The sequence below is a fragment of the Dipteris shenzhenensis genome, chromosome 4 (assembly GCF_047967505.1).
Source record: "Dipteris shenzhenensis isolate YYH24624 ecotype China chromosome 4, Dip_SZ_1.0, whole genome shotgun sequence".
Classification (NCBI taxonomy): Eukaryota; Viridiplantae; Streptophyta; class Polypodiopsida; order Gleicheniales; family Dipteridaceae; genus Dipteris; species Dipteris shenzhenensis.
The window spans coordinates 11,848,074-11,866,279 of NC_141599.1; the positions used below are offsets into that span (position 1 = coordinate 11,848,074).

Consider the following 18,206-nt stretch of genomic DNA (forward strand, 5'->3'; position numbering starts at 1 on the left):
GAGTTGATCCGATGAGTCCTCGGAGCATCGACCAGTGCTGAAATTTGCTGCCCACTTTCATGCCTTGTAAAAGAATTTGTGAAGTTTCGAAAAAGTTTTCAGGCTTCAAAACACAGACTTTCCCAATCTTGAGTCCCCTCGGGCCTCCTCTACTACGCATTTTATAGAATATGCATTAACGAGGGATACTCATTATATGTTTGGGCTACTCCTGAAGCTATGAGGATAGGCTCAGGCTTCAAAGTTGCTGCACATCCAAAATAACTAAGAGTCATATGAAGCAATGAAGCTCTGAAGCTATGAGGATACGCTCAGGCTTTCAAAGGTGCTGCACATCCAAAATAACTAAGAGTCATATGAAGCAATGAAGCTCAATCCTCAGAGAGCAAGTTTAAGCACGGACGACTTTGAGGGAGCAAGGAAAATGTGAGACGGTTGACTAGTCACAACAAAAGTGAAGAGAGGAAGGCAGACTAGTCAGCAAAAGTGAGAGGGCCACGAGGAAAACACCAAAAAAACACGCACACTCGGGCCACGTCAACCTTATGTGATAGTTGTTAGTTGATAGTTCCACTAGAGCTTCCTCCTCTCCTCTGTTCCTTCCTTTGCTTCCTTCCTTTGCTTGCTAAGTCCATCGCAAACTCTCTGATTTTCCACTTCCATCGCACCCTTCCCCTGCTTCCGTTTCTCTCTCTCTGTCTCTCACCATGTCCCTCGCAGCTTCCCACGCCGTAACATTTCCTGCCTTCGAGAGTTTGCCCACTCCCCCCCCTTCCGATTCCGGCTTCGGATCTCTTCGTCACGCTTGGTTCACTGGCTGCCCTGCAGATCAGTGGAGCAACACTGCATTTCGGCTCTCTCAAAGGTATTTTCCCGCCAGCCTATCCAGGTCAGTCTGAACGGCATCGCTGGTTTGGGCGATACATGAACATTTGCCGCTTAGTCGACTTCTCGCAACCACCAAATTGGGATCGCTCGCCGTATAGTAATGAGTCTCGGACAGAATATTGAGGGAAAATGTAGCGTCGCAGTAATAGCTCAGGTTGACGACTTTGCGTGGGTGCTTTGAGGGAGCTCACACGATCTTGCGCACTTTCGTATAGGCACGTGCTACCGCGGAATTTGACGAGTGATCTGTTTGAAATACCTGGCAGGCATATAAATAGCAAAACTTTTCACGCTCGAAGACATAACTTTGTCGCTGAAGCCAGCGATCCAGGCAAGGTTTCTGTAAATGGGTCCCCGAAGGTCGACCCTTTATTGAACCCAAGAGTTGCAGCACTTAAACCCTCTAAAACTATGGTAATTTCCGACCATGCTACTGCGTTAGTTCAAGCTGGCGTTCCCGTCATCAGGTTGGCAGCAGGTGAACCCGATTTCAACACCCCAGCGCCAATTGCTGAGGTGAGCAAGTTGATCCTCTGAAGCGCGGTGGCGTGGACTATCGATCAACAAATTTGCAGAATTGTAAGGAGTGAATTTGCTATCCTTTTGCAGGCTGGTGTAAAAGCAATCCAGGATGGATTCACACGATATACTCCTAATGCAGGCACTCTTGAGTTGCGAACTGCTATCTGTCGTAAGCTGCAAGGTATGCAACAAACCGATTGATTTTTTATTTTGCTTTTGCAGCACTTAAGCAAACATTTTACACCAGGAAATCTATATTTTGTTTCAGATGAGAATGGCCTTACATACTCAACTGATGAAATTCTGGTCAGCAATGGAGCGAAACAGAGTATTCTGCAAGCAGTCCTTGCCGTTTGCTCTCCTGGGGATGAGGTGAGCTTTCACCTCCCTACATGCCTGCGGGCCAGTTTGTGCATTCTTTGCTTGTTGTCACCTTTTTGTTTTTTATTTTTGGGGGAGGGGTCTTGAGAGAAAACAATAGCTGAGCCACTCAGCTGCAAGCCACAACGTAAAGCTTTTAACGGCCACACTAGAAAAACCGGACTGACTACAGAGAAGTTTGAGTATAGCCATTTGGATGGACTTGGAATAGTCTAGAGTCCTGTCAGAAGTAGCTGGTGATGCCTGGCTTCAAGGATTTTGCCTCTTGGCACTCTGTCTCCGATGGATGCGTGCTGTATATCATCTTCACTGGATCCTCCATAATGCTTTATAGAGTAGAGAAGGAACTTTTTGATTCCCTAGGCCACCATCTTCCTCAGTTCTGCCCAAATCTTGCTTATGAGATGTGCCATGCTGTGACTAGTGATCACCTCGTAGAGAGAATCCACTTGAGGTAGGAAATCTGGTTGACTGGAATGAATGTGAAATTATGGACAATGTCTGACGTGCCTTGCCTGGTGGTCAGCTTCAGTGGATCTTCATAGATAACTGTATAGAGTAGGGATGCAACATATTGATGCCCTATTTCTTCTCCCTTTGGATGGCTCTCCAACCTGTTCTAGTATCAGGAAAGTGCCTGTCCATATTGTGTATTGCTTCCAAACAATCCTGTTGCGACCAATCATGATAGCTTTCAGGGAGCTCCACAGAACTATGAACTGTGCCTCTCTCTCTCCCCCCCAAAAAAAAAGGCTGTGTATCACAGTCGTCTAGCCTGCCTGCCCCCATGATTCAAGCTAGAAACACCTGCATGCAACACCCATGCGACAGATGTGGTTTTGCATGGCAATTCATCCGCATGGGTTGTCTGGCTTTTTGTGACACTGTTGGCATGAGTTTGCTTTGACGATACTGCTCCACTGACTATGTCTTCTACCATGAGCTCATGAACTTGCTGTATGTGTGCCGTATGAAATTGTCTTAACTCAGTCGATATTGGTCCTATTATAGGGATATGTAAGGTGGTTTAGTTAGCTTTTTAACCCTAAAATAAGGATGCTATTGAAATTTCAACTTTGAGTTATGCCCATGACGAGCCAGAGCCTCAAATGTAGAAGCTAGGATAAATTCAGTTGAAATAAATCAAGCTCGAGAGCTGGAATGCTAGGGACCAGGGTTATGGATGAGCCCCAGCAAATTCAATGTACATAGCACACATTTCTTCACGAGGAATAACTTAGTTTATTCTGGCCTCTTATGTCTATCACACTTGTTCTAGTGGAAATCTCATCTTGCTTCAAAAGAAGAAACAGACAGCAAATTCTTCTTTATTCTTGGAACATAAAGGGCCACACAAATCAGTTCTGTCTTCTGATGGCAAAATGATCTTCCCAACTCACTTCATAGGATATGAAGAATTGTTGGGATTGTTTTTGCCAACAGGATCCGGCTGCGAATTCCAAATTGCATCTGAAGTATCACTCACACTGAGTGAACTAATTTCAATATTGGGATCATAACTACATACCAGAAAGGAACATTCTTCAGCCACATAGTTTTCTGAAGCATTATTTTTGTCAGCATTTGAAACATTAGAAAGTGAGACTGGCATCCTAGCTTCCTTGTTTTTCTCTTTTTCCAATCTTTTCCTACATTCATTGCTATAATGACCTGGCTTTCTCCATTAATGTGACCACCTTTTTTTTTGTTTTGATCTGCCTGGCCTTGACTTGTATCATGGATCTCATGTTAGAGAATGCAACAGAGGGTATGCACAACGGAAGCTAACCCATAGAAAGAGTTATGGATCCTAGGAATTCACACATTGGTATATTCAAATCCAACCTTCTTATCCTCAGTGTGTACTTCAATAGATGTGCAGACAGTAAATAGACAATGCTCAAAAGAGAGATGTAGAACCAGCAAAATACATTTCCGTCCAATGTGGACACAATACAAAAACAATGTCCAGGGTACCAGGCTCTATCAGCGGAGTGCTGACTAGATGTAGACCCCTGTGCATACAAGGTTGTTCTCCTACCTCCTTGGCACTTCCAAAACACTAGGCTTGTGGTGCTCTCCTAGAGCTTGATTGGGCCTCGTATGTGTGCCCGCAATCAAGCCCCCCTGTTGCTCCTATGGACAGGCAATTCCAATGCAGTGATTGCTATCGTTCCTTGACCTCCCTGCTGCTCTGAATGCAGCCCAACCTGAGGCACAAGTCACCTCCAAAGTCGTCTTCTTTTGCTGCTCATACGCACCAGGATCCATCTCTTGCACTCTGTGTAGATCTGCTCCTTCGTGTGCTCCAGGAACCTGCAACAATCCTGAGATTTCTTCTTGCTGCAAATTGCCTCTCTCTAGAAATTTCACCTGTGGGCTGGACTGCTCTTTGAAGTGGCCTCAAATGCCCAAGACCTGAGCTCACTGGAATGTCTGAATGCCCTAGCCAAGGGGGCTTTATATAGGCTGGAGTTTCCAGTCCTGAGCTGACCGACTTGGTCAGCCAACCAACCGACCTGGTTGGCCAGCCAACCAGCCAGCCAACCAGCCCGACCAGCTGACCTGGTTGGGTCCTATAAACCTGACCATGGGCTGCTCCTTGCAGCTCCTTACGTAGGAGCATTTTCTATGTGTCTGCCCAGTCTATTATGAGATATGAGGATGATACCACTGCCTCTTTTAGGAGGGGCATGGCTTTGGTCCACTTACATGGCTGATCCATTTTCACGATCAGGTCTGTGATGGGCTCTACCTGATTGAGATGCATCGATGGGGAGACACATTGATGGGGCAGATCGGAGAGCAGCAAAGACTGATGCCACAGGTCACTGATATCGATAGGTCACAGACTTTTGTTACAGTCTTCTATGCATCTGAGTCAGTTGCTGGTAAGGTTGAGGGAGAGGATCTTGAGGAGATGAGACGCTTGCTGTCCATACCATTGCACCACCTGTACCAGCGTCTACAGCAGCCTCCAGTGACTGATACTACCTGCAACAGCTTCCCACAGGTGCCTGACTGCTGTGTGGCAGCCCAGAGCTTCACGCCCCTGTTCTGACCTGTTCTGCCCATCAGTAACTCTTCAATCAGCTTTGCACTGCTGCTCCACTGTTCTGTACACACCAAATAGCCAGGTACACCTTTTGTACTGGCCACATGGAAGCCGATGTGCTGCCCATGTGGCAGCTCTAATTCCTGCATATGCTTTGTGTGCTTGCTGCTCACATGGCAGCCCATGTGCTCTCCATGAGGCAGCCTAGCTTTCTTTGTCAGACCAGCCCATGTGGCAGGCTCCAACAATGCCCATATGCGATCTAACACATACAGGTTGACCTCCCCCATGCACTCCTCATTTGGGGGCTCACAAATGGGGAGATGACCATACATACTCCAACATAGCAAGTGCTTGATGAATGCTACTACGGGAAGAGGAAGATGTATTCATTGTTGTTTGTTTCTCCTTAATAACAAACCCACTAGCTCCTCAACTGAAGAGGCTGAGCATTGCCCTTCAAAGACAAAGTAAGAGAAGTGTGGAAACTCACGTGGAACTCCGACAATGACTGCAATGTCCTGGATATCAAATCGTTTTCAGAGATAATCTCATCAATATTTAGGAGTTGCTCTTGAAGATCTGGAATGTTAGTTAGATGCTGTAATATACTGTCACCCTCATGCATATTCAAATTGGCACACAAACCTTAATACTAAACCTTAGGGGAAAAAACCTCCTTATTGGAGGGAAAAAGTGTCCCAAGGGTAGGTTTACACCACTTCTTATAAGTTATAATCTAACAAAGACTAGCAGATTAAAGGACAGGACATTGTGTATTGCTACACCATGATAAGGTAAAAGGGCTAAGTCCTATGTATATCTATGCCTGGGCATAAATCATTGGGTGCAAGCAAGGCACACATGACATTGTGTATTGCTACACCATGATAAGGTAAAAGGGCTAAGTCCTATGCATATCTCTGCCTGGGCATAAATCATTGGGTGCAAGCAAGGCACATGGAGGGATTGTAGTGAAAGTGTCCTTAAAGGACACATGACATTCCCAATGGCTTGCACTCGGTTTAGGGGAGGTTCCAAAGGGTTGTAGAGGAGTCTTAATGAAAACAGAAACCAGGGGCTAAAAAAGTAACGCCTTTTCAGAATTGCATAAGTCTTGTGAGTCCTCGAGTGTCTAGTACTTAGACTATCATGGCATTCATAAATAATGTGGTACTTAATGTCATTTATACCTAGTACATGTACTCTATCCATGCGGATTGGGATAGAATGTGTTCCGTCACCCGTGCTTACTTTGTTTGTAAAGAATTCACACTTGGATTCTTTAAGAGTGTTCTCTCTTTTCTAAGATTTTCAGTTAGTTAATTTTCCTCCTCTTTAATTTTACAAGGCCAAACAAGGAGATCTGGGAATAATTTGTATCTTTGAATACTTCCATTTGAATTATACTTCACTTTGTATACCCATTTGTTTGCTATGACCTTTCCTAGTGGAAGGTCGCATAATTTCCAAGTGTTATTCTTATACAAAGCATCCATTTCTTCATTCATAGTAGTTGCCATTCTGGCTTGTTTACTGCATCTTCGAAGTACACTAGCTCTTCTGTAGCCATGATGGTAGTTTTAAGACCATAGTTAGTGGTTTCAACCTGAATTTCTTTGCCTTTCTGAGCATATGTCAATCTGGTTGGAGGTCTGCTTTCCCTAGTAGACCATCTAAGCTGCTGTGGCTTTGCTTGGGGTATTGCTGGCAATTCTTGCTCTTCTTCATCAACCTTTTTTATAGATGACTCTGAAGTTGATGCTTCTATCTCCTGTGTATTTGAGATTTTCCATTCTGATTCCTCATCAAAGATTACATCTCTTGAGATAATGACCTTGTGGTTGATGGGATCATACAACTTGTATGCTTTGCTTTCTTCACTGTAGCCAACCATGATGCATTTGTGTGACTTCGCATCCAATTTTCTGTGATGATCATCATGTATGTGGGCATATGCTATGCAACCAAATATGCGGAGATGCTCAATGTGTGGCTTATGTCCAGTGAATCCTTCATAAGGAGTCATACCTTGAATTGGTTCGGTTGGAAGCCGATTAAGCAAATAGTTTGCAGTGGCTATTGCTCCTGCCCAATATTGATTTAGAAGATGCTTCTCACTAAGCATTGCTCTAGCACTGTCTGCTAAAGTCCCATTCTTCCTTTCAGCTCTTGCATTTTGCTGAGGAGTATCTGCACAAGTGAATTGTCTTCAAATGCTGTGACTTCTGCAAAAGTTCATGAATGCTGAAGACATGTATTCACCTCCTCTATCTGATCTCATGACTTTGATCTTTCTGCCTGTCTGGTTTTCTACCATGGCTTTGAATTCTTGAAATTTGGAAAAGAATTCAGATTTCTCTTTCAGAAAGTAGACCCAACAATATCTTCTGTAGTCGTTGATGAAAGTCTAGTAAAGTGAACCATTGATGATGCGGGTCTGGGCATAATCCCATACATCTGTATGAATCAAATCAAGAATACCTCGTGCACGAGAGGTACTTTTGCCAAAGTTGGTTTGCTTTTGTTTGCCGAAGCAGCATGCTTCGCAAACTTTTTCAAAAAACTGTAGCTTCGGAATCCCAGTTGCCATATTCTGATTCCTGAGATCTAACAAGTACTTGAAATTGATATGACCATATCTCTTGTGCCATTTTGCAGATAGTGGCATCTGTTGCGGTTGAGCTGACATAGCATGCTTCTCTGATACTGTAGCTAGCATTCTGTACAAGCGTCCTTTCTTCACACCTTTTGCTACTAGCTAACATCTTCTAGATTTGTCTCTAATAGTGCATTCATTTCCGTCGAAGATGACTCAGTAGTTGTGTTCCGTCATTTGACCTACTGACAAAAGGTTCTTGCTGAGCTTCGGAACATAGAGTACATCTTTTACCAATCCTTTCGTACCAGTGAAATTGTTCATAGGGATAATACCTGTCCCTTGAACTGGATTCGGTGTATTTTCTATTGTGTAGATGACATTTTTCTGACCTTCTAATGGTTTCATCTCTGTGAACCATTCCTGATGATTTGTCATGTGAGATGATGCGCCGCTGTCAATATACCAAGGATCCTGTTCTGTTGGGTCGACTAGATATAGCTGAAATCCTCTTTTGGATTGTAGTCAGTGTCTAGGTACATTGTATCAGTTTGCTGCATTTCCTCGCTTGCAAGAAACAGATTTCCATGTTCATTTGCAAAATGACTGTGACTAGAATGTCCACCACGATGATTTCCTTTGCCATGAAAATTTCCTCGATTACTACTGGATTGACTGCCTTGGTTGTACTGCTTCTTGCGGCAATCTCTTTCATAGTGTCCAAACTTATGACAGTAGTTGCATTGGATGTTTGACACATTGGTGGATGCATTCCCTCGTCCTTGGCATCTTTCTTAATTGGAATGATTTCGTCTTTGCTGAGGATGATGCTGATGCTGATTCTGCCGATGATGATCACTTTTTTGGAATGATCCACCTCTGCCTCTGCTTCTGTTTGAAGCTGTGAATGCTTGATCATTAGAATAACCTGTTGCACGTAGTGAGCAAAAAGTGAAGGAGATGAAGGAGAACATTTGCCTCCTTAGGATGAGGGAGGAAGGAATCAAGAAGTAACTTTCTCATGTACAGAGCAAGACTGTGGTATTGACAGCCACAATAGTTAAATCGGATGCCTATCCTGCTATGCAATAGGGTCCGAAATGCATGGTTTGCCATACCCCCATCATAGATGACTGCTGTATCCGATGGCCTGCATGCTATCACCCTGTGCACGTTTTTTGCTTTGGAGTGTGGGTGCATGCAAAATTGCTATGTAGAGAATGCCATTTGCCATTGCCCAGGTCATGGACATATCAAATGTGCCTGTCTGCTATAGCTATCTACGACGAGAAAGTAGATGTTGCAGCTCAATTTGCCATTTGGGCAAAATATCTTAAAGACAAGGAGCTCAAATATAGAAGGCTAAGATCGAAATTGACGTGGTAGGTGTGACTAGACTGCTAATGTGGAAGTCCACGTGGACATGGTGACGTGGCAAGATGATAACATTTGTTGACGTGGCAATCGATTGTCACGTGGCAGATAAGTGATGACGTGGCAAGTTGTATAGGGTGATGATGTGGCAGTCTCACGGGACTGTTGATGTGGCAGAAGATAAAATGATGTGGTAGGGTTGCCTTATCTTGCCACGTGTCTAGATTAGGGCCATCGAAATCTTTCAAGATTTTGACGGAATCTAAAAAGATTTCGTGCCTGTGGATTTTCGTTGATGGCCTGTGGAGCTCATGTGTCGTCGTCGTTTGAGTAGCAATGGGTGCTTGGCGCTGTTTCGTTTAGTCGTTGCGGAGGTGCAGAGGAGTGAAGCCATATGTTGGCCCGTGAGCTCGTCGCGTTAGAGGTGTGCATTGAGGAGTAGCCGCCCGAAGCTTTGGAGGCAGCGTTGCATGTCAGTGTGGAGGCGAGCTCGTTGGAGGAGGTAGGAGCTTGGCCGTTGTTGAAGATGGCACTGCAGCCCATGAAGGAGAGCCGTTATCTGTTGGAGCCGGGAGCTTTGCTTGGCTTTGTGTTGGGCTACGGGTCAAGGGCGTTGTCCTAGGAGGACCGGGTGAAAGCCCACAAGCGGGAGCTGTGGTCGACGGTAGAACCTTAGCTACAGTTGCGTGAGGGTTGTTGGAGTCCGTCGATGGGAGCCTTTGCTGTGTTATGCTGTTGGAGAGGCGGATTGATGGAGCTCGTTGGAAGGTCGTCGCTCGTCGCCCGAGACTAATTTGGAAAGACGTTTGAGCATTCTCTCTATCTCAGACGAGGATAAGAACCTCTCTCTCTTACAAAGGAGTAGAGATCACTCCTTAGACTTTCCTTCTCACAATAAAAGTCTCTCTCTCTCAAAGAAGAACTTTGACAAAATCCGAAGAAAGTAATGAAGAACTCTCTCAAATGTAGACGGAAATCTCTCAATGGAAGAGAATGCACACTCACTCGCTCTCAATCTTTCAATCTCTCAATCGCTCTCGCAAGAAGGATGGCGCCTCAGCAGAAGGCAGAACCACGCTTTGATACCATGACAAAATATGAAGAGGGGAGAGGAGAAGAGTGGAGATGAGGAGAGAGAGCACAGCTAGAGAGCACACCACAAATGACTAAGTGTACACTAGATTTAGTTGAAAATGTAGAATATAGACAAACCCATTTAGGGTTAGGGCATCTAACCCTTTCCTTTATGGCGCTCTATTGGGTTAGTGCTATGCACATATGATCACATGATGGTGCTATGCACACATGATCACATGATGTTGAGCGTGAACTCTCAACACACTAAGGGTTAGGGTGCTAGGAGAGAGAGGTCACTTTAGCGGAAGCAACTAGCTACATATTTAAAAAAAAGGATGGAGGAGAATTGAGGACCAAAAGATGGAAAGAGAGGTTGGATGGTGTTGATCAGTCTACCAAGCAGCAAAAAGAATCTTGGAAGCTCACTAAGGGCTAGGGTGCTAGCAAAACGAGATGTGGCATCTTAATCAAAGGATAATGAAAGCTGTTGCCACATTCAAAAAAGAGGATTTGGGAGATTGCCCTGGCTCTATCGGATGAAAACATTCACAGCAAGGTAGGGGAGAGAAACCACTTTAGCTGAAGCGAATAGCTGCATATGTAAAAGAAGAACAGGGGAGAAGAGAGGACCAAAAGAGGCAAAGAGAGAGGCTCGATGGTGTTGAGCAGTCTACGAAGCAGGCATAAGCTTGGCCCTCTTGTGCAGTAGGGTTTTGAATTTATATTCAAACTAAGATGCGGTCTTGGGAGGACCGCCGTAGCATCACGGGCATGGATTGAGAATGAATTGGGCAAACAATTGTGAACTTTTGTTTTCTTTTAATTTGACTATGAGGGGTCGTAAAGAGGGACTGTGATTCTTCTGTTTTCTTTTTCGATAAAAGTTAACTGTGATTCTGCATCGTTATGTCAGGTCTATGCAACTTTGCTTTTGCCTCCTCTCAATACATAACTTTTGTATCTACTATCGTTGAACGAATACAGTGTCTTTCTTCATTTGATACCTTTCACAAAGGAGAGATCGTCTTAAAAATGAGCGTGTCTCTGTAACTCATCTAAATCCAATGAGTTACACGTCCAAATGGAATGTGTTCCTTTAAATTTTTTTGCTTCATCAATGTTCATCTAAAAGATGGAAAGCTGTCTGTGCCTGTTCTTTTGTCGGTGTGGGCTGTTTGTGCAGGGTCAGTTCTGCCTGCCTGCGTCTGGTGGCTTATATGAGAGGAGTGTGTTTTGTTAATTCTTGTCTGTTGTAAATGATACTTCCATGAAAGGAATTTTACTGTGATCCCAAGTGTTGTGTCTGGTAACTTCCCGGTTTAGTAAATTTCTCAGAAAGCATTGATGATTAAGTCAAGCCTGCATTTTTATTTATTATTGCTGCAGGTAATTGTGCCAGCTCCTTTCTGGGTTAGTTATCCTGAGATGGCACGGTTGGCAGATGCTGAACCCATCATTGTACCGACAGCTTTGTCTGACAACTTCTTGTTAAGGCCTGAAGCATTGGAAGCTGTTTTAAATGAAAGATCTAGACTGTTGATAATATGTAGTCCGTCAAACCCGACAGGGTCTGTTTATCCTCGTGAAACTCTAGAGAAGATTGCGAGGATCGTTGCCAAGCACCCACGATTACTGGTTAGTTTTCGTGAACCTTCGGTTCATTTCTTGTGTAAATCGTATGAGGCTCCCTTCCGCATCCAGCCTTTACGTGAGAATATGTATGCAGGTGTTGTCAGATGAAATCTATGAGCACATCATGTACAAGCCAGCCAACCACACGCCTTTTGCTTCTTTGCCAGGGATGAGGGACCGCACCCTCACTGTTAATGGGTTTTCAAAGGTACGCAAGAGAATGCTAATTTTCCTTCATTTTAGATTACTCAATATTCAACACGGAGAATATTCCTTACCTGCATCAATATGACAGTTTATGTAAACCAAGAGTTAAATATGCAAGCATGGAGGCCTTTGCAACAGCTTGAAAAAGATTGCTGCCTTGGCAAGGGTGATGTCTTTCGATGGTGATGTGGAGAGTTTCCTAAAACATCTGTTGATCCTCACCACAGGCCTTTGCGATGACTGGCTGGCGCCTTGGATATCTGGCTGCTCCCAAGCATTATGTTACTGCATGTGGAAGAATTCAGAGCCAGGTTTGTACCACTGTACGTTTTTTGCACTTTGAAATTTATGGCTATTTTCAAACTAGTCTGTAAGTGGTCTCTCCTCTCCATCTTTTTTGCAGTCAACTTCAGGAGCAAGCAGCATTTCTCAAAAAGGTGGGCTTGCGGCCTTAGAGCTTGGTTATGCAGGAGGCGAGCATGTGGCTGTAATGGTCAAAGCATTTAAAGAAAGGAGAGATTTTCTGGTGGAAAGATTCAAGGCATTGGATGGTGTTAAATTATCTATTCCACAGGTGATGCATAATATTTTAGCTGCATGCTGATCTTATCAAGAATCTGCATGCTTAATGCGCAAATACGACTGACAATCTCCTTATCAATGCGGTACACTGTCAGTTTTTTATTGGATTTTCTGTTGTTTACAAATTTTCAGAGGACGTTGGAGGTACTAGAAGCAGTGGTAGTGTGGTTAGTCCTATCCATATAGTGCACAAATGAAAAAATATAATTTAGAAGTCACAAAGGCAGCTGTTAATGCCTATAAGTAAGAAGTTAGACAAACTACTCTGTAGAGTTGGTCATCTCCTGTATGTACAGCAGTGAGGGCTGCTACGTGGGTGTGCTTGCCCAGAGGGAGGCATAGTATATTCATCCTTTCCTAGTGTACTTTTCATAGGCTAGGAGGGAGACGAGTTAGGGCATGTACGCCAGGGTTCCCTGCTCGAGCCAGGTTTGGAGGCTGGTAAGGGCCGCATTTGGCCGCCTCACCAGCCGGGTTGGGAGCCACATTTAGCCACCCAACGAGGTTGGGTAACCCTGACCAGCCTGCTTGAGTAGAGACAACCAGACCCGACCCATGTGGGTTGGGTTAGGCTGACCAACAGGTCGGCCATACAGCTGCATAAGCTGGCCGACCAGCAAGGGGAGCCCTCCCTTGCCCTCTTGTAGGATCATCCATGTGGTGTTTTTATAAACATTTTCAGCAGAGTTTTTTCCTTGACTCGTGTCCATTTCCATGGAGTTTTCTTGCTGCTCCAGTTTGCTGTTATACTATCAGTTTTCTTCTCGTATTTTCACTGCACTTTCACATGGTTTCATAGTAGCAAGTCGACTAGAAACTTGGACTTGGAGAGTGTTTGAAGCGTGGAATTGTTTGGAGATCGTTGTTTGCAGATGCTTTGAGCTGAGGCGTGGACAGTTCCAAGATATTGTGTTGTCACAAATCCCACCTACCCTTACTGCATCGTGCATGGATGAAACCATCCCCTGTGTCTTGATCGTGCATGTAATATCAGAGCAGTAAGTTTTGGGGCTGACAGAGTTTGCTACCGGAAGGAGTGGACAGATTCGTTGTAGGGGAGCGCTTGAAGATGACGCCAGTTTGGGGTAGAAGGTGATTCTTTGGAGAAGGTGCTACAAGGCGTGGACATCAAGGACCTGTTGAGAGGGTATTGCAGGCTACAAGCATCAGAGCAGCCTTACACCCTCTTCCAGCTGCTTCTTTCTTCTTTCCCCATCCTCCTATCTCTTCTTCTTTCCCACCCCCCCTCCCTTCACTAGAGATAGTTCTCCATTCCTCTTAGATGGCAAGTTTTTTTCTATATGGCTGAGAAACCGTTCAAGATCCTAGTTCTGCCCACCTTTCTTGTTGGCTGTCAGTTGGATGGCAAAAACTACGAGGTTTGGAGAGTGATGATTGACACATCCCCGCACTCCTGAAACCTCTGATCTGCAAAACAAACACACACCACGTGAGAACAGAGCAGGCTGCTCACCACCCAACCATGACATCTACGGGATGTGATCCCGAATCAGGAGATGTCCCCTCCGAGCCACGAGCTGAGCTACTGGCACGAACTCCCAATCAGATCCAAACCAGCCTGGTGTCCCATACCACCAGGAGGCGCTGTGAAGCCCTGGATCTGCCACTGGGCCTTGGGCTACACTAAGATGCAGGCGTGCGTCCGCGACTCTATCCAGGATCAGACCTGGCACCTGGGAACGAAACTTGCTCCCAACTGCACACTGAGAACTGAACCCCCTGGGCCCCTTTTATAGACTCGGGCCCCGAGCGCCAAAAATAGCGAAGACCTAAAAATAGTCCGTACCCTTGCCACTCAACCGGAGAATCAAGCCTGCCTAGCTCTAAGCCTCCCCAGGCTAACCTGAGCTAGTCCTGTGTACCTAGTACACGTCAGATACCAATCCGTGCACATGACAATGATAGAGACCATTCTTTAGTCTTATGGGCGTTACCAATCCAGATCTGCTTGTAGAGAATCTTAGAATCCTTGAGTAGAAGGACGCAGAGACAATGGCCTGGCTTTGGTATCGGGTAAATGCTTGTGTTCGTTCCTTTATCTTTCTGAATTGTACTCCTTAGGTTGTCAACCATGGCAAGCACATGACACTGGCAAAGGAGAATTTGGAGCCTCTGGCATCTATCTACAACAGAATCTCCTCGATGAAGAGAGTCTCCCTCGAAGTTCAATGAGAGCACTAAATCTCGCGAGTTTGCCTCCATGCGAGAGCATATCAACAAATTGCACGAACTTTGATAGGAGGTATGTCAGGTAGGCAAGGAGATCTCTTCCGAGGACATGGCCATCATGCTTCTGTCCCATTTATCATCCCAGTATCCAGAGTCTGCCAACTTCTTTCACCTCGACACAGGTGTTCTTCTCGCCTGGCCGCATGCCTTTGGCTCCTCTCCGAGCGCGTGTTAGACATTGGTCAAGGCTTTGTATGACTTTGGGGGCTGCCTAGGAACAAGCCTCTATCAAAACACCGGTCTTTAAAGTCCTCAAATTGTCCTCAAAAACTCAGAGATATCTCTTATATTAATTTGCCTAATCTAAGCGATTGCCATAGCTCGCCGCCTATCATCGTGAATTGCTGCTCACAATGTCTGTGCTCTCAATTCCAACGATGCTATGCTCAATCCACTCAATTCCCCACTCGTGCTTTTAGCATGTCATGCCCTAGCAAGATGACCAAATGCGTCGGTCTTTTCTTCTCACCTCTCGGTTTAACCAATTCCCCACTCGTGCTTTTAGCATGTTATGCCCCAGCAAGATCACCAAATGTGTCGGTCTTTTCTTCTCACCTCTCGGTTTAACCAATGAACCCAGTGCTCGGTGTGTGCACAACGCTTGGTGGAAGATGCTCTCTCTTGCAGTCCTGGGTATACTTGGTATGCAGAACCTACTCAGTGCTCGAATGCAAGCAAAGCTGTATAAAGGTGGGCAGATGAGCATGCACGTTGGAATACAAGCGTTGCAGGAAATCAAGATACAAGCTGAGAAACAAAACATCAATACTTACATTATGAGAGAGGCGGCCTGACACAAACAGCCGTAGGTGTAGATGTGCTTGTGACTCGCAGTCTCTTGCCTCGGCTTGAGGCACCACACTCACTAAGAGCAGCAAGGCTCCACCCTGTCTAGCCTACTTGACACAGACACAGACAATCGGAAAAGCCAAGAGCCCGTTCTAACTCGGGCTTTCTACCTAAGTACTCCTAGGACTCTAGACCAGTCGGTTCTTGAGAACTGCCTTCTGAACCTGGCCTTGGGAACTTGCAAAACGGCTACCAATGGTTGGTGCCTTGGTGTGGTGTATGCTGGCTCTTTCTTTTTGCTCGGGCTCCGGCCGCTTGGCTCATTGGTGGTAGCACTTGGTCACCAGAGCCTGGTTACTCGGACTTGGTTGGGTAACTAGCCCAACAATGAGTCAATCAAGAAAGCACTAGAGGATACTAACAATGAAAACCAAAGAAATGATCCCTTACAGTTGTAACGAAATGACTGTTTGGTTCACCTTAGCTGCTCTGAACTGGCACAAGTACATGTGTTGAGGATCTCATGCCCTATGTAGACTGTCATTGAAACTTGCCTCCTTTGTATTGCACCCACTTAAATTGGTAATGGCATCTCAGTAAAGAAATAGGCCTTAAAACAGATAAAGCTATATACAATTTGTAATTGCACCCACTTAAATTTGTAATGTTAGCTGGCTAAACAAATTGGGCCATCAAACAGATGAAGCTATATACCCTTGCGTAGTTCAAACAAATCATGCTAAATACGTGAAATGCAGAGATAGCACCATTGCAGTTGTATCTACTTGCACATTGTTGCAGTTATGCATTATCAGGCAGATGAAGGGACGTCTGTTTAAATAGAATCTAGACTAGGCCAGAAATGAGATGCAGAAATTTGTACGTGTGTGAATCCGAAGTCTTAAAAGAAAATGAAATCGTCTATTGCATGAAAAGAAAATGGTCTTATGTACAGTACTTAGGCTTGACAGACTAGGAAAGAGATGTGAATTCTAAGTTACATTGCGTCAATCTGTGCGCAAGTTTTGAACTGTGCACTCATTAATGCTAATCATGTTCTGTTTGAAGTTTTCTTATCTAGTTAGAAAGGCTCCATATCCTCAGGCACTCACCATTTGGCGAAGGCTCTCATTTGTTATTTCTTTCTGTCAGGGTGCATTTTATTTATTCCCAGATTTCAGTGCCTACTATGGAATGGAGGCAGATGGGTTTGGCATCATTCATGATGCTGAAAGTTTGTGCCGCTACTTCTTGGAGAAAGCTCGTGTAAGTTGGAAATGATTCCTCTTTGAGGTTTTAAATGCCGTATTTCTGATGTGATAAAGCATTAAGACCAAAGCAAAGAGGCTTTATTTGTTTGCATTTTCGGGGAACTGTAAACAGTAAGTCAATACAAGAGTTTCTGTAAAGGTTATCAAATGTTAGCTTTGGATCTTATCCTTTGACTTCCAGCACTGCATGATGTGGCATTATATGTTTAGTTTGAAATCAGCATCTTAAATCCTCTAGGTGATTGATGATCCTTGATTTTATTGCCAGGTGGCTCTTGTTCCAGGTGATGCATTTGGGGATCCAAACTGCATTCGTATATCATATGCTGCTTCTCTTGATTCCCTACAGACAGCAATGCAAGACATTGAGAAAGCCTTGAGTTTGTTACGGCCAACAGTTTCAACAGCAATGAATAAATGATGCTCTTGAATGCTTGTCTCCTTGAGCAAGATGTCTCCTCTATTACAGTAAAAAACTGTCTACCCTTTAAAATGAGATCCATTGAGTATGCCGGCACCAAAATTGCTAGCAATTGTGACAACTTCGGAAACATCTTAAGCCATGGAATCTGTTATATCTGGCTAATTTGTGGCATGCCTCTGATTCATTATAACAACATTTGGGTACCTATTGGTAGCCACTGAAATGGCAGTTCTGATGGAATATGTAAATTAATACTTTTTTAGTAGTCTCTTAGTAAAGGTGAAAGACCGAGTATGTCTGCCAATTGGGGTATCCTTCTATTGGTTTCTGAATGTGTTTCTACAATATGACAGGCAGTTCATTTAATTGTACTAGAAGTTTATTTTGCAAGAAAAAATCTCTCAACTCTCTTCAGGCACCATGATATAACAGAATCTGAGATGAATTGTGTGCGAGACCCAGGGGGTGTACGGTGTCCATAAAGCATAGACAGCACTCGCAACATTCCATGGGGAAAAAAAGAAGTAAAATGAGACCATCGATGAAGCATATGAGCAATAATCCCATGTATGCAGTAAAAAAACTGCTCTCTCTCAAGCAACTGAAGTGAAATACTGTAGTATTTTGAAGTATTGCAAGAGGGGTGGAGAAGCTGTGGGGATGATAAAAGACTCACTGAATTGAAATGCTAAAAAAAGAAGCAAAATGTAAGAGTGTCGCACAATGGCATGGACAAACACAAAATCAAGGGGCAAGTTGGGATCCTACTCCCTTATTTTCCAACTTCAAGATACAAGATCGGATGGGGCAGACTTTCCAACTCTTAATAGACTTTGTGGCCAAACTATTGGATCTATGTACAAAGTCTTGGACTCAACACATGGATTCATTGAGTTCGAAACAATGTGTGATGGGATCTCCCAAACAAGTCCCCACATGGTTGTTTTTCAATAACTATGGTCTCTAAAGGTTCTCCAATTGAGGGAAACACCAAGTGTTATAATTGCTGAATTAGTTCATTAGTAACCCAAATATTGATCCCAATACCACTGCAAATTTAATTTTGATGTCATCCGTTGGGTTTCTAAGAATAATCTATTATGAGATGACATACTTGCATCTCTTATAGGAAACTTTGTTGTCATGTCATATGCT

The 18,206-nt window shown here is 44.3% G+C and overlaps 1 protein-coding gene across 1 annotated transcript; it reads left to right on the plus strand.

Annotated features, from left to right (window-relative positions):
- Positions 1-546: 546 nt before the first annotated feature.
- LOC147902465 (aspartate aminotransferase-like) lies at positions 547-17,417 on the plus strand. The gene is made up of 10 exons (XM_087374019.1): positions 547-865; positions 1,155-1,404; positions 1,498-1,591; positions 1,679-1,782; positions 11,283-11,531; positions 11,623-11,736; positions 11,963-12,046; positions 12,139-12,309; positions 16,509-16,622; positions 16,896-17,417. The coding sequence occupies exons 1-10, from the start codon at positions 708-710 to the stop codon at positions 17,046-17,048; spliced, it is 1,491 nt and encodes a 496-aa protein (XP_087230145.1). The 5' UTR covers positions 547-707; the 3' UTR covers positions 17,049-17,417.
- The last annotated feature ends 789 nt before the right edge of the window (positions 17,418-18,206 follow it).